The 22560-nt window shown below is 39.4% G+C and overlaps 1 protein-coding gene across 2 annotated transcripts in view; it reads left to right on the top strand.

Moving 5' to 3' along the window:
• The window catches only part of LOC126175457 (jouberin-like), a 457590-nt gene that overhangs the window by 353976 nt on the left and 81054 nt on the right, over positions 1 to 22560 (top strand). For both annotated transcript variants that reach the window (XM_049922262.1, XM_049922261.1), the window contains exon 9: positions 20476 to 20627. In XM_049922262.1, coding sequence (XP_049778219.1) covers positions 20476 to 20627 — 152 coding nt within the window. The remainder of the gene's footprint in view (positions 1 to 20475; positions 20628 to 22560) is intronic.

Below are 22560 nucleotides of genomic sequence, written 5' to 3'. Positions count from 1 at the left end.
ATGTTACCCAAATATTCATGATAGCTGTTGTCTTTTTATCTACTTGATTATTATTATCATCTGCTGCCTTCACTACTTCATCTCTCAAAGCTACCCATTCTTCTTGTACTGCATTCCTTTCCCCTGCTCTTGTCGAACATTCCCTAATGCTCCCTCTGAAACTCTGTACAACCTCTGGTTCTTTCAGTTTATCCAGGTCTCATCTCCTTAAATTCCTATATATTTTCAGTTTTTTCAGTTTTAATCTACTGTTCATAACCAATTAATTGTGGCCAGAATCCACATCCACCCTTGGAAATGTCTTACAATTGAAAACCTGGTTCCAAAATCTCTGCCTTAGTATTATGTAATCTACATGAAACCTCCCAGTGTCTCCAAGCCTCTTCCAGGTATACAGCCTTCTTTCGTGGTTCTTAAACCAAGTGTTAGATATGATTAAGTTATGCTCTTTGCAAAATTATACCAGGCAGCTTCCTCTTTCATTCCTTACCCCCAGTCCATATTCACCTACTACTTTTTCTTCTCTTCCTTTTCCTACAGTCAAATTCCAGTCCCCTCTGACTATTACATTTTCATCTCCCTTACCTACATGAATAATTTCTTTTATTGCATCATAAATTTCTTCAATCTCTTCATCATCTGAAGAGGTAGTTGGCATATGAACTTGTACTACTGTGGTAGGCATGGGCTTCATGTCTATCTTGGCTACAATAATGCATTCACTGTGCTGTTCATAGTAGCTTATCTCCATTCCTATTTTTTATTCATTATTAAATCTAATGCTGCATTACCATTATTTGATATTGTATTTATAACTCTGTATACACCTGACCAGAAGTCTTGTTCCCCCTGCCACTGAACTTCACTAATTCCCACTATATCTAACTTATGTAATCTGTGTGAAACCTTCCAGTGTCTCCAAGTCTCTTCCATGTATAAAGCCTTCTTTCATGTTTCTTAAACATGATATGATTAACTTATGCTCCTTGCAAAATTCTACCAGGCAGTCTTTTTAAATTTTCTAACCTACCTGCCTGATTAAGGGGTCTGACATTCCACACTCCGATCTGTAGAACACTTGTTTTGTTTCTCCTGATAACGACAACCTTCTGAGTAGTCCCTGCCTGGAGATTCGAATGGGGGCTATTTTACCTCCAGAATATTTTACCCAAGAGGACGCCGTCATCTTTTAATCATACAGTAAAGACGCATGCCCTCGGGAAAAATTACAGCTGTATTTTTACCTTGCTTTCAGCTGTTCACAGTACCAACTCAGTAAGGCCGTTTAGGTTGATGTTACAAGGTCAGATCAGTCAATCATCCAGACTGTTGCCCCTGCAACTACTGAAAAGGTTGCTGCCCCTCTTCAGGAACCACATGTTTGTCTGGCCTCTCAACAGATACCCCTCCATTGCGTTTGCATCTATGGTACGGCTATCTGTGTCGCTGAGCCACGCAAGCCTCCCCACCAATGGCAAGGTCCATTTTATCATGTAGGGGAGATTCTTTGTAACAGAATTTATTTTTGTATGTTGTTATTGTGGTCTTCATTCCAAAGACTGCCTTGATACAGCACTCCATGATAGTCTGTCCTGTGCAAGCCACTTAATATCTGCATAACAAACATGTCTGTTTGAAACTGCTTATTGTTATTATCAAACCTTCTACTTCCTCTGCAGTTTTATATCCCCCCCCCCCCCCCCCCCAAATTCCTTCCATTACCAAAATGATGATTCCTTGATGCCTTGATGCCCTGTTAACCAACCAGTCCTTTCAGTCAAATTGTTCCACAAATTTCTCCTCTCCTCAGTTTAATTCGGGGACTCATCGTTAGTTATCTGATCCCACATCTAATCTTCAGCTTTCTTATGCAACTCATAAACTTCTATTCTCTTCTTGTTTGAACTGCTTATGATCCAGTTTCACTTCTGTACGAGGCTATGCTTCCACAAATACATTCACAAAACTCTTCCTAACACTCATGTTTATATTTGATGTTAACAAATTTCTGTGTTTCCTAAACTCTTGTTGGACTTTTGCTAGTTTGCATTTTATATCTCCTTCATTCAAGTCCCATAAGTTATTTTGCTACTCAAATAGCAAATCTTGTTGACTACTTTTAGTGTCCCATTTCCATGACTATTTGTAGCATCTCATTTCCTAATTTAATCTCCCCCACTTGATTTAATTTGATTACATTTCCTTACCCTTGTTTTATTCTTGTTAGTGCTCATCCTATGAACAATCCATTCTGTTCATCCAAGCCATTTGCTGTCTCAGTCAGAATTATGATGTTATCAGCAAACCTTAAAGTATTTATACCATTTCATGAGACTTTAATTACATTTCTAACTTTTCCCAAGGATTCATTACAGCTTGCTCATTTTACAGATTAGATAATTAGGAATAGGCTTCAAGATTGTCTTACTCCCTTCTCAATTACTGCTTCCAGTTCATGTTCTCCATTTATTATAGCTGAATATTTCTGTCAATATAGGGTGTATTGAAATGGACTTTACAACTTTGAAAACTCACATTGATTCAGTCATTTAATCTACATGTCAAGTGAAATTTTTGACTAGAGTGAGAATTTCTTGGTGGGGAGAATGCAGCATGTTATCTTGGATAGAGAGTCATCAACAGATGTAGAAGTAATATCAGGAGTACCCTAGGGAAGGATGTTGAAACCCATGCTACTCATGTTGTACATTAACACCATAGCAAACAATATTAATAGCAATCTAAGACATTTGCAGATGAGGCAGTTATCTATAATGAATTACTGTCTGCAAAATCTCCAGGAATATTCAGTTGGATCTCGATAAGATTTCAGAATGGCAAAAAGATTGGCAACTTGCTTTAAATGTTCAGAAATGTAAAACTGTACACTTCACAAAATGAAAGAAATGTATTGTTTTATATCTTCAAATTTAACACATTTTCCGGACAATACAACAACACATATAAGTCACTGAGTAAGTTGACCTGTGTACAAGTCGGCATTCGATTAAACACTGAGTCTCAGTCTAGCGGCCGCTGCTCGGCTGGCCGCTTAGGTGGCGCAGCTGCTGCCTGGCTGGCAGACAGCGCCGCACGTAGAGGACGTGCGTAATTGCGCGGCGGCACTTTGAATAATTGGCGAGTCACAACATATTGTCCTTTGAGTGCAGTATAAATGAGTCACAATTGAAATCAGTCGACCTACTCAAATACCTGGTTATAACACTCTGTGGGCATACAAAACGGAATGCTCAGATAACATCCAACATAGGTAAAAAACATGGAGGCTTTGGTTTCTTGGTAGATTACTGCAGAAATCCAATCAATCTACAAAGGAAATTCATTACTAAACACTTGTACCACCCTTCCCAGTGTGGGGTGGTGGGTAAATTAAAATATTTGCCATTTACAAGAACCTGAAAACTGTTTTTGGCATCAGCCAGAAAGCAATGGATAACATACTCACCTAATTTCCAGTCTTCATGTCTACATTACTCTTTGTTCTCTCTGAAAGAAAATGTTTTTATTTGCTATTTACTCAACAGGAGTAGGAACAATGCCTGTAAATAAAGGTTTTGAGTTGTAACAGATTAATATATTCAGTAAAAGTTCACACACACAAAATGTAATAATATTGCTGGTAATAATAATAAGAATAATAATGATGTCCCTATTGGAAACAGCACTATTAAAAGTTCAGAGGTGACCTCTGTGTGAAGTTCCAAGTAAAATGGTCATCACCCTGATATCTAATCATCAAAGCTCATTGCTGATCTTGAAAGTGGAAAATAGTCTCACTACTTGCCACATGGTTTTGTCAACATTATGGGTGGCACACAAACAGTTACTTCCGTGGCACCTAAGTGATCCAGGACAATGTACAGTCTTCATGAGTTCACTTCTACTTTTACTGAAAACACTTTTGGTAGCTCTCTGGCTGTGATGTCATCCAAGGCACAGCATATGCAGGCATTTGACTGATATGGACAGGTTGAGATCTTGGTGTGAAGTGTCTCTTTTCACTGCCTCTCTGGCTGTATTTATATATGGGAGCAGTTGACTGCCAAATGGAACATCTGCTGTCAACCACCCTAGCAACATCTACATGGCCCCTTTCTTGGACACATATTAATTAATATCTCTGTAATTTAAGAATTTACGGTCATCTTAATTGTTATATGAAAAGAGTTAAGTTTGCTTTAGTTACTGAAATGTTTTATCTTGACTGCATTTAAATTTTTTTACTAGAATTTTCAGAATGGAACCAAAAGTAGAACATGACATCTTAACTAACTCTTTAAGATTCCTTGCAATGATTGTTATTTACAGTAAAGTCTTGAAACTAGGTAGAGATGTGTTATGTCACCATTGTTATTGAGTGCTGTTGTTGTTGTGATGACATGGCACTAGGAGTAGTAACTGTGGTAACTTCCAGCTTGCTTACTTGCCTCTGTATTTTTCAAAATGGTACAGCACTTGTTTACCACACCAGAATATTGCGGAGTTGTGTGCAATACATAACAAGTAGGTCTAACATGGAATATTGAATCTACACAGGGATAGGCAGCATAAGTGGTTATAGTTTATTTGACTCATGGGACAATACCATGGAGATGCTAAAGGAACTAAAGTGACTGACTATTGATGACATACGGTATGCAAATTGTTCAGAGAAAGCCTTCTTACGAAGTTTCAAAACCAGCTTTAAATGATCACTGACTGAGGGATCATGGGGACAGTATTAGATTTATCTGTAGCATGCACATAGCTGTTTAAACAATCGTTCTTCTCATGCTCTATATGTGAGTAGAATGGGAAGAAGCCCTAATAACTGGTACAATGGAAAGTACCATTTGCCATGCATATTACAGTAGATTGCAGAGTATTGATGCAGATACAGCTGAAGATGCTGCAGACTGTGTAAGGCCAACAATTGTTTTGTTTTGTATTGTCTTTTTATAATACAGTGCAAAAGAAAGCCAATGATCAGACTTGCATAGTCTGCTGTTGACTGTGATGTTAACTCATGACTTGGTTATTCTAAATGTAAAGTGACCTTTATATTTTGTACCACAAAAAGCTGACACTAATTGAAGTAGTGTTTTCTTCAGGAGGATATGCTAGAAGATGTGAATAACAATGTGAACGAGTCAAAAAGAAAATAAGAGTATGTCAGTGATTTAAACCAAGAGTAAATGCAGCATATTTAGATTTAAAATTGGATAGTTCAGGCTGGAATAATGGCAGTATTATGAAAATGATGGATTGCTGCTCATGATATAGTGGTCACATTGAGTCACAGACAGGCAGAATGAAAAGACTGTTATACATTTAAAATTTCAGCCATAAGATCTTTGTATGAAGTAGAAAACATTGTATTGTATTGTATTGTATTGATCCAGGCAATCATAGTATTGTACAGTTGTACATATGATATACATTCTCACAAGCACACCTCCCACACATGACACTGACTCTGGCCACTGTAGGCAGACACCAGAATAGACGTGTGCATATTTTCTACTTCAGAAGGAGGTCTTTTAGTCAAAATCTTAAATGTATGACAGTCTTTTTGTTGTAACTGTCTGTGAGTCAGCAGCTCCTCTATATGGTGAATAGCAATCTATCCTTTTCATAATATTGTCATATATTTAGAATTCACATTCTTATTTATACTATTGAATCCAATTGAGATGCAGATTATGAAAGAAATTTTCATGGAATAACATAGGCACACTGTACATTTTCTCTACATATACAGGAAATGGCGTTATTGGAAGCTGATCTGGAACCACAACCTTTCTGTTAATGTGACAAGTGCCTTTCTTAAATAATTAATTACAGTATTAATAAATAAATGGAGGAGAGGCTTGCAGCATGTACAGCCTGTTGAAACTGTATTGCCCCGCTATAGAATGTATGCAGCAGATCAATTCTCTATGCCAGCAAATAAATAACTATATGACTTTTTCTCTGTTCTTTGTTATTGTTTAATTTGTATTTGTATAGTTGTGTCTTCATCCTTCTCTATGTACAAACTGTTTGCTTTTCACTTGGGGTTTTCTCCTCACTCCTTTTTATATTGAGGAGGGTCTTACAAGAATACAGCATGTTCCTTTGAATATCTGCAAGTTATAATTTTTTTGTATTTCTGTTACATTCTCACACCAGGGAACCAAGATTATCACCATTCACACCATACTCCTTTGTATATGCTCAATGCACTCTGTTAATTCAAAATGATATGGGTCTCACATACTTGATCAGTATTCACACATTATGTATACAATCTCTTTTGTAAACAACCTGCATCTTTTCCAGCATCCTGCCAATGAACTGTAGTAGCTTTACTTGCAACTGGGAGTGTGTGGTAATCCCACTTCATATCTTTACAGTTATTACTCCCAACTGTTAGTTTATAATGAAGGACAGCAACCAGTTACAATCAATTTTTTTAAGATTCTTGTATATCCAGATTTCAGCTGTAAATAGCCATCTTCAATGCATCTGTGTGAGTTACAATCCAACAAATTCACAGCAGTACTTGTAATGGTATGACTTTACTTGTGTATGCACCATTCATAAATTACTTCACTGATGTGTACACCAGTAAAGTCATATGGTAAGATGTATTGCTGTGAGTTTGTTGGATTGTAACTCACTCAAATGCACTGAAGATGGCTATTTATAATATAAAAAAATCTAATGGGACTGTGAGTAATTGCTGTGTTCCTGTCCTCTTATGATAGTCTATAATCACTATACCTATGGTTCCTTATGGAATCAAAGTCGATTAAATATGTGTTTAATTTGACTGACTGACTGTAATTGTGATTCATTAATCCAGTAGTTAAAGGGAATCATGATTATGTTTTGTGACATGTGCAAGCATGTTCCTTTGAATATCTGCAAGTTATAATTTTTTTGTATTTCTGTTACATTCTCACACCAGGGAACCAAGATTATCACCATTCACACCATACTCCTTTGTATACGCTCAATGCACTCTGTTAGTTCAAAATGATATGGATCTCACATACTTGATCAGTATTCACACATTATGTATACAATCTCTTTTGTAAACAACCTGCATCTTTTCCAACATCCTGCCAATGAACTGTAGTAGCTTTACTTGCAACTGGGAGTGTGTGGTAATCCCACTTCATATCTTTACAGTTATTACTCCCAACTGTTAGTTTATAATGAAGGATCATGACCATTTGTAGGTATAGGAAGTTTATAACATGACTAAAATATATACTGGGTGGTTATAATTAAAGTATGGCTACCCAAAGAGGTTCATTGTGGGGTGTAATTATCATAGGACAGCAAAATTTGTAGATATGCCAATGCAGAACTGATTTATACTGCAAGAAAGTCAGTTCCAATTTTGACCACAAGGTGCAAATCTGGTGCTGTATACTGTTTTTATAATGGTACAACATCTATGCTGTCATTTGAGTGAACATATGGATATCAAAAAGAGATACCATACACTGTTTTATTTGAATGGCGGCAGTTATAGTGCTGCATTGAGAGAGTATCACCGACTGCAGATCCGATGAGACCCCTAATCTCACTAAGTGGTGTAAAGAAGATGATAATAAAATTTGAAAAGATGGGTGAGCTAGGTGTGGAACCTGGAAGAGGAGGGAATCATATTCTGGTTAAAGTTATTGATGAGGTTGCTGTTGCTGTAACTGACATTGCAGCACATGCTCTGGGTAGTCCTGGTGCTTATGCAGTGTCATGAGAATTGTCCACCCCATGATCAACAGCATGGATAGTTTTTCAATCTGTTTTACACTGGTACCCATACAGGATACAGATGATGCAAGAGCTGAAACTTCATAATGCACAGCCATGTTGTGAATCTGATCTTTGGTGTCTGGCATGGATCGAAGTTCATGACATGTGGCTGGGCAATATTCTAAGCAGTAACAAGGCACATTTTACACTAAGGGTGTAGTGTACACACTGAACCATATGAAGACACATTGCACTCACTATATGTGACTGTGTGTTGCAAATTCACAAGCACCTTGTGAGCATATGAGATTTTCCAAGTATTTTGTAGTGAAAGATTGGAAATAAATAATTTCAATGAGTGGAAGTGAAATCTCATACTAATTTTGAATATAAATGAACAAGCTTTATTAGTAGAATTGCATGCATTTTGTTATCCAGAATAATCATTCAGAATGTTGTTGTTGTTATTGTTGTTGTGGTCTTCAGTCCAAAGAGTGGTTTGACACAGTTCTGAATGATACTCTATCCTTTACAATCCTCTTAATCTTGAAATAACTACTGCAATCTACATACTTCTGAATCTGCTTAAAGTATTCATGATTTGTACCTTCCCCGCTTCCCTCCAGTACTAAATTGCTGATCGCTTGATGCCTCAGAATGTGGCCTACCAACTGATCCCTTCTAGTCAAGGTGTGCCACAATTTCTTCTTCTCCCCAATTCTGTTCAGTACCGCCTCATTAGTTACATGATCTACCCATATAATATTTAGCATTCTTATGTAGTATCATATTTCAAAAGCTTCTATTCTCATTCCTTTCTTGTCTAAACTGTTTATCATCCATGTTTTACTTCAATACATGGCTACACTCCATACAAATACTTTTAGAAAATATTTCCTGACACTATGGGTCTATACTCAATGTTAACAAATTTCCCTCCTTCAGAAATGCTTTCCTTGCCATTGCAAATCTACATTTTATATCCTCTCTACTTTGACCATCCTCAGTTATTTTGCAGCCCAAATAGTAAAGCTCATCTACTATTTTAAGTGTCTCATTTCCTAATCTAATCTGCTCAGCATCACCTGATTTAATTTGACCACATTACATTATCCTCATTTTGCTTTTGTTGATGTTCATCTTTTATCCTGCTTTCAGGACACTGTCCATTCCTTTCAACTGTTCTTCCAAGTTCTTTGCTGTACCTGACAGAATTACAATGTCATCAGAAAAACAAAGGTTTTTTATTTCTTTTCACCAGATTTTAATTTCTGCTCCAAATTTTTCTTTTGTTTCCTTCACTGCTTGTTCAATGTACGGATTGAATAACATCGGGGAAGGGCTACAACCCTGTCTCACTCCCTTCTCAACCATTGCTTCCCTTTCATGCCCCTCAACTCTTATCACTGCCTTCTGGGTTCTGTACAAATTGCAAATAGCCTTCCACTCCTTGTATTTTACACCTGCCACCTTCAGAATTTGAAAGAGAGTTTTCCAGTCAACATTGTCAAAAGCTTTCTCTAAGTCTACAAATGCTAGAAATGTAGGTTTGTCTTTCCTTAACCTAGCTTCTAAGATAAGTCATAGGGTCAATATTCCCTTGCATGTCCCTGCATTCCTATGGAATCCAAAATGATCTTCCCTAAGGTCAGCTTCTACCAGTTTTTCCATTCTTCTGTAAAGAATTTGTGTTAGTATTTTGCAGCTGTGACTTATTAAACTGATAGTTTGGTAATTTTCACACCTGTCAGCACCTGCTTTCTTTGGAATCAAGATTATTATATTCTTCTTGAAGGCTGAGGGTATTTTGCCTGTCTCATACATCTTGCACACCAGATGAAAGAATTTTGTCATGGCTACCTCTCCCAAGGCTATCACTAATTCCAATGGAATGATGTCTGCTCCTGGGGCCTTGTTTTGACTTAGGTCTTTCAGTGCTCTGTCAGATTCTTCACACAGTATCATACCTCCTATTTCATCTTCATCTACGTCCTCTTCCATTTCCATAAGGTTGCCCTCAAGTACGTCATCCTTCTATAGAACCTCTATATACTGCTTCCACCTTTCTGCTCTCCCTTCTTTGCTTAACACTAGTTTACCACCTGAGCTCTTTATATTTATACAGGTGGTTCTCATTTTCACCAAAGGTCTCTTTAATTTTCCTGTAGGCAGTATCTGTCTCACATCTAATGATATATGCTTCAACATCCTTACATTTCCTCATAGCCATTTTGCACTTCCCATCTTTCTCTTTTTTGAGATGTTTGTATTCCATTTTGCCTGCTTCATTTACTGCATTTTTATATTTTCTCCTTTCATCAATTAAATTCAGTATCACTTGTGTTACCCAAGGATTTCTGCTAGCCCCCATCTTTTTACCTACTTGATCTTCTGCTGTCTTCACTATTTCATCTCTCAAAATTACCCATTCTTCCTCTGCTGCATTCCTTTCTCCTGTTCTTATCAGTCATTCACTAATGATCTCCCTGAAACTGTCTACAACCTCTAGTTCTTTCAGTTTATGCAGGTCCCATTTCCTTAAACTCTTACCTTTATGCAGTTTTTCAGGTTTTAATCTACAGTTCATAACCAATAAATTGTGGTTGGAGTCCACATCTGTTCCTGGAAATGTGTTACAGTTTAAAACCTGGTTCCTAAATCTCTTGTCTTACCATTATATAATCAATTTGAAACCTTCTGGTGCCTTTAGGTCTCTTCCTTTCATGATTCTTAAACCAAGTGTTAGCTATGACTAAGTTATGCTCTGTACAAAATTCTACCAGGCAGATTCCTCCTTCATTCCTTACCCTCAGTCCATTTTCACCTACTACTTTACCGAGCAAGGTGGTTTAGTGGCTAGCACACCAAACTTGAATTTGGGAGGATGACGGTTCAATCCCGCATCCAGCCATTCTGATTTAGGTTTTCCATGGTTTCCCTAAATCATTCCAGGCAAATGCTGGGGTGGTTCCTTTGAAAGGGCATGGCTGACTTCCTTCCCTGTCCTTCCGTAATGCAATGAGACCAATGACCTCACTGTCTGGTCTCCTCCCCCAAACAGCCCCCACCATCACCTACTACTTTACCTTCTCTGCCTTTTCCTACTATAATTTCCAGTCCCCCATCACAGTTAATTTTTTGTCTCCTGTAACTATATGAATAATTTCACGTATCTCATCGTACAATTCTTCAATCTCTTCATCATCTGTGGAGCTAGTTGGCACATAAACTTGTACAACTGTGGTAGGCATGGGCTTTATGTCTGGTTACAATAATGCATTCGCTATGCTGTTCATAGGAGCATATCTGCATTCCTATTTTTTTTATTCATTATTAAACTTACTCCTGGATTACCCCTATTTAATTTTGTATTTATCATCCTGTATTCACCTTGCCAGAAGTCCTGTTCCTCCTGCCACCAAACTTCGCCCTATATCTAACTTTATCGTATTCATTTCCCTTTATAAATTTTCTAACCTACCTGCCTGATTAAGGGATCTGACATCTCATGCTCTGATCCATAGAATGCCAGTTTTGTTTCTCCTAATAACAATGTCCTCTCAAGTAGTCCCTACCTGGGTATCCAAATGGAGGACTATTTTATCTCCAGAATATTTTACCAAAAATGATGCCATCATCATTTAACTATACAGTAAAGCTGTATGCCATCAGGAAAAATTATGGCTGTAGTTCTCCCCCTTGTTTTCAGCTGTTCACAGTATTATTACAGCAATGGTGTTGCTGTTAATGTTACAAGGCCAGTTCAGTCAATCATCCAGACTGTTGTTCCTGCAACTACTGAAAATGCTGCTGCCCTCTGCAGGAACCACAAGTATGGCTATGTGAATCCATGAGGCACACAAGCCTCCCCACCAGTGGTAAGGTCCAGGCTTCACTGAGGGAGGATACATTCAGAATATAAAGTTTTAATTATTGTGTAAGAAGATTTATTAGGAGACAACTCCTGTTTTCATTATTTATATGAGGTGTTGTGCCTGGTCTCTGTGCTGTTCCAAGAGAGTTGAAGACATACCTGGAGTCTTGACAGGCAGAGTAGTCAAAGGGGGCAAGGAGTCTTCTGCACCAGCAATACTGTCAAGGAATACCAATGACCAGAAAATTATGTCAATAATGTATTATGTATGTATGTATTGAAAAAAAACTTGTTATTCATTACCGAGAAGGTCTCCAATAACAAGATACTTATTGTCTAATATGGGTTGTATTTAAAGGTGCAATAAAAGCCTTAAAAGATCAAAGTTGCAAAGTACTGGTTTTTGGTAAAAATTAAGTTAGTCTACAGATAAGAAGAATATTTAACAAACTGGAGCATTTGTGGACTATGCTGAGCTGAAGATCAAAATGAGGTAACTTAAAATATAAATGTACCCCTACAACCTTTGTTCTTAGGCCATTCTTCTTTGAAGAGAATACACTCAGAGGGCCTGTCAGGTATACCATGATGCCTGCATGTATTGAGACGTCCTTGTATAGCACATGATGCCTGCTTGGGAAGAGTGTAACTGTGTGGAAATCACTGTTTTCATGCAAGATGTGGCAACACCTCATGTCACGTACCCAGCAAAAGATCTGGTTAATGCAACCTGCCATGAACATGTTAATTCCAGGTTTTCCAGATGCATGGCCTGCAAGATCACCTAATTTGAATCCATGTGATTTTTGGCTCTGGGGATATTTAAAAGAACACATTTACCAGGGATGCATTTGGTCTCTACCTGATCTGAAGGCCAGTATACAGGAACACATTGCTCACATTCCACTGGAACTTGCTCATATTCCACCGGAACTGGAGCAAGAAACTGTTGATCATGTCATTTTATGAATGCAGCATCTTGTCCATGTCATCAGTGATCATACTGGACAAATTGTGTAAGTAGTGGTTAATAATAAAGTCAACATTATGCCTTTCTCTCTTGTCTGACCTTTCTGCCCGCATCCCGTTCCTGGTCTATTATGTATGGAAACATTTCCATATGTCTTTCTTATATTCACGGTGCCAGACTTGCACCTTGTGATCAAAACTGGAATCAATTTTTTCCAGTGTAAGAGGGTTGCCCAGTAAATAATGCCCCATATTTTTTTTCTCCGAAATAAAAAATATTAGAAATGTGACACTTTAGGTGCGAGTTATTTGAAGTTTCCCGCGTGTGTACGCAAAGTTTCAATTTCCTCCGACAGAGAGCGGTGGTGTAGGAATGTTCTAAAATGGCGTCTGCAGGTGACATCCGTCATAAACAACGTGTAGTGATTGAATTTCTCGTAGCAGAGGAAGAAACCGTGGGCAATATTCATAAACGCTTGTGCAAAGTCTACGGAACATCTGCAGTCGATAGGAGTACTGTTGGTCGCTGGGCACAGAGGGTGAAAGCATCAGAGGGCGGTGCTGCGGAGCTCCAAGATTTGCCGCGGTTGGGAAGGCCTCCCACGGCTGTCACGCCTGACATGTTGCAGCGGGCTGATGTTCTCATTCGACGGGATCAACGCATTACGACTCGACAATTGGCACTGGAGTTGTCAGTAAGCAAAGGAAGTGTGGATGTGATTATCAATCAGCTCGGATACTCAAAACTGTGTGCATGATAACGCTCATCCTCACACAAGTTTGAGGACTTGTGAACACATCGCGAAACTGGGTTGGATAGTGTTACCCCATCCACCCTACAGCCCCGATTTGGCTCCTTCAGACTTTCACTTGTTTGGGCCAATGAAGAATTTCATTCGTGGAAGACGTTTTGCCGATGACGAAGAAGTGATTCACGAAGTGACAACCTGGCTCCATAAGCAGAGTACAGATTTTTACCGGCAGGGAATACACGCTCTTGTGTCTCGCTGGAAAAAGGCCGTCGAACTTGAAGGAGATTATGTGGAAAAATAAAGCAAGTAGACAAAACATCAGTCTTTCACATATGTAAATTTGATTGTTGTGGAATAAATACTTCTGGAGAAAAAAAATATGGGGCATTATTTACTGGGCAACCCTCGTAAATAGCTTCTGCAATTAAGCATTAGCATACCTAACACGTTTTGCTGTCATATGCAGTGGCAGCCACTGAGGCATTCCATTGGCAGTGCCAAAAAAAGCTTAGTTTGGTAGCATCAAACATATTATGGAATTTTGTCAATAACTCATATATTTCATAAGATATTATATCAAACAAAATGTATAGAGAAAAAAAACATTTATTGTAACAGAACCCTTCTTATGACCAGTAAGAATTTGATATATTCCTGGAGAACATGATAGCAGGTATTTGTATAAGAGAGAGGGGTGTGGTGGGAGGGGGGCGGGAGAGAGAGAGAGAGAGAGAGAGAGAGAGAGAGAGAGAGAGAGAGGTGGGGGGAGGGAGGGAGGGAGGGAGGGAGGGAGGGAGGGAGGGAGGGAGGGAGAGAGAGAGAGAGAGAGAGAGAGAGAGAGAAAGAGAGGTTGCTTTAGCTATCTTTTTTGCACGTCTGCATGAGATGTCAAACGTAACACTAACTCCAAAAATCTCTCTCGTACACACAATTCCACATGCGCGCACGCATATCAGCAGCACAATTCTTCACTCCTCTCAGTGTGACTTTTACATGGCAGTCATAAGCAGGGGGTGTTTTGATGTATAGTTGCTTAAGATAACGGTGGAGATTTGGCCTCAACTACCACATAATGACACCACCAACCTCAGCTAACAATTGTGCTCTAGCCGTTAGCTAATAATTTATGTGCTCTGCTTTCCTCTGAGTTGTGCTTACTGGTTGTTTCCTTTTTTTTATTTTGAAATGAATGCAGAGAGAAATCTTGCTCTGTCACAGGCTTCGAATATGGCTCTCACAACACCAGGTGGAATTAGTGATTCGTATGTACATTATTACATTGTTTCTGCCTTTACAGGAACACAGGACATGGACGTAGGCTGCCAGCCCTGTCAGAGGGAGGCGTGGCTTGTCTCCCCACTCTGCTCTTCTCTCCTCAACAGCCAAAACAGCCTGTTTGTTTAACATTCACGGCCTACTGCCAGAAAAGTGTCCGCTGCACCATCGGTGCCAATATGAGAAATAATAGAGCATGTATAAATTATTTGAACTTGTAATCTGGATTTTGTGAAGCACATTTAATCAAATTATCAACATTTAAAGCTAAAGGCACTGCACTCACCAAAAGCAGCAACTCAATGACTTTGGGAAGACAGCTTTAAAATAATGTTAGGAATGATATTATAAATCGATTTGTTGCCTCTTCTTGTTAGCATCATCTCAAACTGAAATCTTCAATTTTACACATGAATGACTTTTCACAGGATAGCATCCGTAAGGCACTCAGTCGTTCTTCTTTCTTGGTGTTTTGTAGGAAAGTTTTAATTCTCTTGAGCACTGAAAATCACCACTCAGCTTCTGATGTTGAGATAGGTGTCCTGATTAGCAGTTTCAAATCTTTAACAGTCTTGTTGAGTGTGTCACAAAGTTCATCCTCTAGAATCAGCAGAAGAAATGGAACTGCACCAGCAACTGCTGTCAACTCAGGCCTAGCATAGAAGACTTGAAGCTCACCCTTCAGCTTTCTTTTTTCCAGAAACATACACATGTCCATAATCTCAAGATATTTGTCTGGAAAAATCTGTGATGTATTTGTCAAACTGATTTACATCAAATAAGTTGGCTGCAGTGAGGTGTCCAATGAAACTAATGTTGTTAAGAATGGAGTCAATGTCATCTCAGATGTTCCGCATTACTGCTTCAAAGTTCTGGTTTTCTTGCATTGCTTTGGTCAGTTCCGTTATCTTCTTCTGAATCTGATTAAAGAGTATGTCTGCATGAGGCATTATCATTGAGAAAAATGAAAGCCAGAAAATGAATTTGGTATCTTGCATTCTTTGTGTGTATGACCCAGCTTTTCAACAGTAGAAGACAGTTTTATGCTCTCACTTGTTTCAGTGACTTTCATGACAGTAATAAGATTTTTACCTGTTTTCAAAACCATTTTTTACTGCTTGAGAATGGTAATTCCATCTTGTCACACAGATGGGGCAAGCTTTTTTGAATAAAGAAAAAAAGAAGAATTACCTGAAAAGGTGCAGACTTTGCATTTAACAGAGGCTGCTGTAGACATAAGGTTGAACTGATGTGGATAACAATGGACGTAGTTTGCATTTGGATATTTGTCTTTAATCAATTTCTGTACCCCATTCGACTTGCCACTCATAACATTTGCACCATCGTAAATCTGAGCTATTACTTTTGCTTGGTTATTGCCAATTAATGGTTCAGTTTCTTTGAGAATGCTCACAGCTGTAGTATGAGCATTCTGACTTTCTAGATTAACAACGGGCGCTGATAACCTCGCTGTTGTGCGCCCTAAAAACACTAATCATCATCACTAATCTGGATTAACAAAGTTCCAGAATATTTCAATCTACATTATTCTGTGGTTTATTAAGTTTTCAAAGTTATACTGACTTTTTGATCACCCGGTATATCTATTCTTTTCTACATGTTTGTTGTGGCTGTCAATTGTTTGTCTACATTGTGAATCTAATTTCTGCTGAATGTTGGTTTTGTCTAGAAATGAAAGACTAAACACATTATTCTTGTGTCACTTTGACATTTGATGTACTTTCATTTTAGACTGTATATGCAACAGCCCTGCTGTTGTGAAATATACCAATATTACAACAATGCCTCTTAATTTCAAAATGTAAGGGCACCATTATATTCAGATTTCATATAGCTATTCATAATGATATTTAAGTGTATTATTTCTGTATTCAGTTTAATTAATCATTGACTAGCATTTAGGAATGCATTAGCATTATCTTGCAGAAAGATTGTAAAACTGGATTACAAGAAATCTTCACCCCGATGTATTCTAACAGGGTTGCTAGATGGCACATCATACTTCTATAGGTCCTGCACTTTACTGCTCTCTGGTGGAAGGAACATAAAGACCTGAGTCAGGCTAGCTGTGGTTCCACTCCATCATAAGAAGCATGTAGAAACCAATGGCCAAGCATTTCACACAGCGCTTTATGAGGGCAGATGGTGCCAATCTGCAGTCGGCTCCAAGCTTCAGAAAACTACCTGGAGAGCATGCACGGTCAAATGCGCCTCTTCAAATCAGAAAATACGTACTCTGAAACAATGTTTTATGCACAGTTCATACAGATTTCTCTTTCTTTCTTTTTTATACAAGTGGTGCCACGATGCAACAGTAGTTCCTCAGAAGCCACCTTTGGTCATATGATAATTACAGTCCACACAGGACCTTTGTGAGATTACCATGAAACTGATTTGTATGTGACAAAACTACACATGTTTGTTGAAATATCCAAAATCTCACCTTTTTTTTTTAAAAAAAAAAAGAAGGACAATCTGGTACTCTATTGTATGAACACCATAAATTGAACATATCAACACAACAACAGTCTTTTGTATGTATTGGTCCACAGCAACTGCAAGTCTGTTGAGAGAAGTAACTGACCTGTGTAGGCTGTTTTTATTTTTCAAAGAAACGCTTTGTTTCTTGCTTTTGCACTGTTAGCCAATTTCATCCCCCGGGCCATTTTCAATCTAATTTTATCACAGAGAAACAGTGTAGTCACATATACTATGAGCAGCAGTCTTAAATGCTGCACAGATCACTGGATGGACATCAGCCCAGTGCAATCCCAGTCTGCACCTGACTGAGCCAGACACCATCCTGGACACTGGCTGGACCACTATGTGGGACACTGACTGGACACTGATCAAGAACACTGAGCTCCACAGCAGTGAGAGACTTCACTATCTACAAGGTGCTATCCAAAATTTTTGGGACTGGTGCTCCCATCTGTTGAAAACCTTACCTTTGGACTAATGGTCACCATCACCCTTAAAGTAGTTCCCATCCACACGTACACACCGGTCCCAGCGTTTCTACCAGATGTGAAACGTTTTCTGGAAGTCCTGTTCTTTGAGGGTGTTTATCACTGCCAGTGATGCTTATTGAGTCCTCTCTAGAGTGTCAAACCAACTGTCTTTCAACTTGATTTTCAGTTTTAAAAATAGTGCGAAGTCACAAGGTGCCAAATATGGCAAGTATGGTGGGTGGAGTGCAACCGCCATGTTGTTTTTTTTGCCAAAATGGTCCTGGTGAGCAAGGACATATTGCAGGGTGCATTGTCATGATGTAGCAGCCAGTTCCCTTGACACCAAAGTTCGGGCCATTGTCGCCACACATTTTCACAGAGCCATTGCAAAATGTCACAGCAGTACATGGAATTCACTGTTTGGTTGGGTGGGACGAATTCTTTGTGCACAATTCCCTTGATATCAAAGAAAACGATGATCATGCTATTCACTTTGCTCTTCACATATCTCGCTTTTTTGGGTCTTGGAGAGCCTGGGCTCTTCCACTGAGACAATTGTTACTTTGTCTCTGGGCGACAACCATACATCTCCGTAGCACTTTCCCTGAGATCTGCACGGAATTTGATACACACGCAGTGTTCTGTTTGTGGATCCATCATCAAATAACCACACACCAAACACAGAGTATTACAGAAATCACTGTGGACACACAACACATCCTCCCAGCTGAATGCCACTCTGCACACTCACTCATCAGATATGCAGCTCTCACCACCTAGTGGTGCAAAAATCTACTACTCCTACTTCCCAGATGGCAGTACCAGTCCCAAAAATTTTGGATTCCACCTCGTACTGTGAGACACATTACCATTCTACCAGAAGTGGATATTATTTCTTGCCTCATGTCAGAACTGTGAACTGTTCATTTGTGTATTTACTCATGAAGGTGTTTCTGTCATTGCAACCTGTGCACCAACATTGCCACATTGTAAGGACCAAGATGTAAGACAAATATATCTAGAAAATAATTGAGGGTGCCAGGTACAAGCACCAAACTGAGATGAAGAGTTTGCCACAGGAGAGGAATTCATGGCAGGCCATATTAAACCGTGCAGATGATTGATTAAAAACTCCCCCCCCCCCCCCCTTTTTCCCCAACACATGCGAAAGATCCAAGAATATATTTACTGTAGTGACAGTGCTTTGTGTGAAATTTAATTACCTGTTGTCTTTTTGAAATGTTTGTCTTTTCAATAATGAATTAGGATATGGTTTAAAGTCTTGGAAATGATATTATACAACTAATGGGTTGGGTTGTCTGGGGGAAGAGACCAAACTGCGAGATCATCGGTCTCATCGGATTAAGGAAGGGGGCCAGCCGTGCCCTTTCAAAGGAACCATCCTGGCATTTGCGTGGAGTGATTTAGGGAAATCATGGAAAACCTAAATCATGATGACCGGACACAGGAATGAACCGTCGTCCTCCTGAATGCAAGTCCAGTGTGCTAACCACTGCGCCACCTCGCTCAGTATTTACAACTAATGTATGTCTCAGTTTCTTTTCCACAGCTAATAATATTACTATAATGGAATCTAGAAATATTTTGCAAATTGTCTGACTATGCATCTCTTTTGAATGTGATGCAGGATAAAAACCAATGCTTTGTTAATTCTCACTGATATATTTGATGGATTGCATGTAGGACTGTTGATATATTTAAAAATACTGGGAATCTGATAGATCAATATTTCAAAAAATATCTTTATCAGCCCTTGATGTACTGACAAAAAGTATCGATATATTGAAGAAAAAAATATTGACATATCGGCCTATAAAAATATCGGCTGCACATTGTAAATATAATGAAAAAATTTAGAGTTGTATTTTTAAGTATTGATTTACTGTATTATTAGATATGCTGTACACCAACAAGCTAGCAGCCTGCCTAATCCTCGTGGAGCAAGTTAATAATTGGACTTTGTGCAAATAAAAAGCTCGTATTACAATGCTTTTTTTTGTTGACTGTTGTGTTGTTAATTAACAACTGAATACATGGTGCATTGTCATGCAATACTTCATTTCAGTTAACCTCTCGTAACTTATTTTCTTAGCTTGTCATTGGCTCCATGTCAAAATAAACCTGTTTTCATGTTGATGTAGGAAAACTGCATGATCAAGCTAAATGTTGCAGTTGTTGTTGGTAGCATTTAATACCAATATGTCATCACACATCTGCACCCACTGCAAAGACCAGTCTTATCATCTTGATTTTTGTTTGTCATTTTCAGCAACCATTTTTGAAGAATGCTGATGTGGAGAAATAGCACACTAGTGTTAAAAATGAATTTTTAAAGAATAAAGCAAAAGCTATCTCTTCACATCAGAAATCTTGTATTCCATTCACCCCCCCCCCCCCCCCCCCCCCTCCTCAGTGCAATCGGACTTCTTCTTTTCTGCCACCTATACTTGCTTCAGACAGTCAAAGAGAAAGACTGGAGATGATGAAAGGTCAACATGTAGTAAGATTCCTTCACACAGTGAAAGTAAAGTTATGTTTTACTAAATTTTCAAAAGAACAAAGAAAAAATATAATATGAAACAAAAATATAGGCACGTGATATTGCCATTTTCATATTGACAAATCAGGGAAGGGAATATCACTGTTATATATCGATATTTTCTTGGGGAAATATTGATATATCAATATTTTATCAACAGCCCTAATTGCATGACATGCAAAGACAAGTGTGAAATTCAAATGATCACAGCAATGTCAGATTTAACTATGTGCCCAACAGTTATTAATGATTCTGTCATAAATGAATTTTATCATCAATGATATTTTTTTGACATTTGTGTAGAAATAATGTTACATTTTTTAGCTTCTACAGGAACTGGACATCCATAAAGGTTTCATCACATCTCTCTGCTTAAATAAAGATGGTATACTAATTTCAGCAGACAGTATTGGAGTAATAGTTTTGTGGAAAAGTACAAAAGTCTCAAAACACCAGTACAAATGGGAGTTTCAAAAGTGAGTCATAACTTTATCCAACTGAATTATAATTAGTATATCTAATTTCCACAGACATACACTGGCTTTGGTCAATGTTAGATTTAACTTGATCTGATCTCTGCTAAACTCTAGGTGTTTCGCTCTAATGGAAAACCCTGTCATAATTTACAACAAATATCAAGTTCAAATGTCCTAAATACACTCCTGGAAATTGAAATAAGAACACCGTGAATTCATTGTCCCAGGAAGGGGAAACTTTATTGACACATTTCTGGGGTCAGATACATCACATGATCACACTGACAGAACCACAGGCACATAGACACAGGCAACAGAGCATGCACAATGTCGGTACTAGTACAGTGTATATCCACCTTTCGCAGCAATGCAGGCTGCTATTCTCCCATGGAGACGATCGTAGAGATGCTGGATGTAGTCCTGTGGAACGGCTTGCCATGCCATTTCCACCTGGCGCCTCAGTTGGACCAGCGTTCGTGCTGGACGTGCAGACCGCGTGAGACGACGCTTCATCCAGTCCCAAACGTGCTCAATGGGGGACAGATCCGGAGATCTTGCTGGCCAGGGTAGTTGACTTACACCTTCTAGAGCACGTTGGGTGGCACGGGATACATGCGGACGTGCATTGTCCTGTTGGAACAGCAAGTTCCCTTGCCGGTCTAGGAATGGTAGAACGATGGGTTCGATGACGGTTTGGATGTACCGTGCACTATTCAGTGTCCCCTCTACGATCACCAGTGGTGTACGGCCAGTGTAGGAGATCGCTCCCCACACCATGATGCCGGGTGTTGGCCCTGTGTGCCTCGGTCGTATGCAGTCCTGATTGTGGCGCTCACCTGCACGGCGCCAAACATGCATACGACCATCATTGGCACCAAGGCAGAAGCGACTCTCATCGCTGAAGATGACACGTCTCCATTCATCCCTCCATTCACGCCTGTCGCGACACCACTGGAGGCGGGCTGCACGATGTTGGGGTGTGAACGGAAGACGGCCTAATGGTGTGCGGGACCGTAGCCCAGCTTCATGGAGACGGTTGCGAATGGTCCTCGCTGATACCCCAGGAGCAACAGTGTCCCTAGTTTGCTGGGAAGTGGCGGTGCGGTCCCCTACGGCACTGCGTAGGATCCTACGGTCTTGGCGTGCATCCGTGCGTCACTGCAGTCCGGTCCCAGGTCGACGGGCACGTGCACCTTCCGCCGACCACTGGCGACAACATCGATGTACTGTGGAGACCTCACGCCCCACGTGTTGAGCAATTCGGCGGTATGTCCACCCGGCCTCCCGCATGCCCACTATACGCCCTCGCTCAAAGTCCGTCAACTGCACATACGGTTCACGTCCACGCTGTCGTGGCATGCTACCAGTGTTAAAGACTGCGATGGAGCTCCGTATGCCACAGCAAACTGGCTGACACTGACAGCAGCGGTGCACAAATGCTGCGCAGCTAGCGCCATTCGACGGCCAACACCGCGGTTCCTGGTGTGTCCGCTGTGCCGTGCGTGTGATCATTGCTTGTACAGCCCTCTCGCAGTGTCTGGAGCAAGTATGGTGGGTCTGACACACCGGTGTCAATGTGTTCTTTTTTCCATTTCCAGGAGTGTATTTATAAGCTTCTCATCAGCCTTAATTTTTTCTAGACTAGCCTTTCTACACCACCTAATTTTATAGATGGTCATGTATGATAATCTAAAATGGAAATTGCTTGCTGCACCATTTAACAGAACAAAAACTGTCTATACAGTGTGATGACAATTTATTGTTAAAAGAATATTAATATATAGTTTCTAACATTTGCTTGTCTTTGTGGATGTATTCCTTCTCTCTCTTCATATGATTAAATATTCTCCATCAAGATGGAACCCTTGGATCATGATGAATGGATAAATATTTTATTTATGAACTCTCATTACACAGCTGTTTAGTTTTTAAG

Source organism: Schistocerca cancellata, chromosome 3 (genome assembly GCF_023864275.1).
Source record: "Schistocerca cancellata isolate TAMUIC-IGC-003103 chromosome 3, iqSchCanc2.1, whole genome shotgun sequence".
Taxonomy (NCBI): Eukaryota; Metazoa; Arthropoda; class Insecta; order Orthoptera; family Acrididae; genus Schistocerca; species Schistocerca cancellata.
This window is presented reverse-complemented; position numbering and strand designations above follow the sequence as displayed.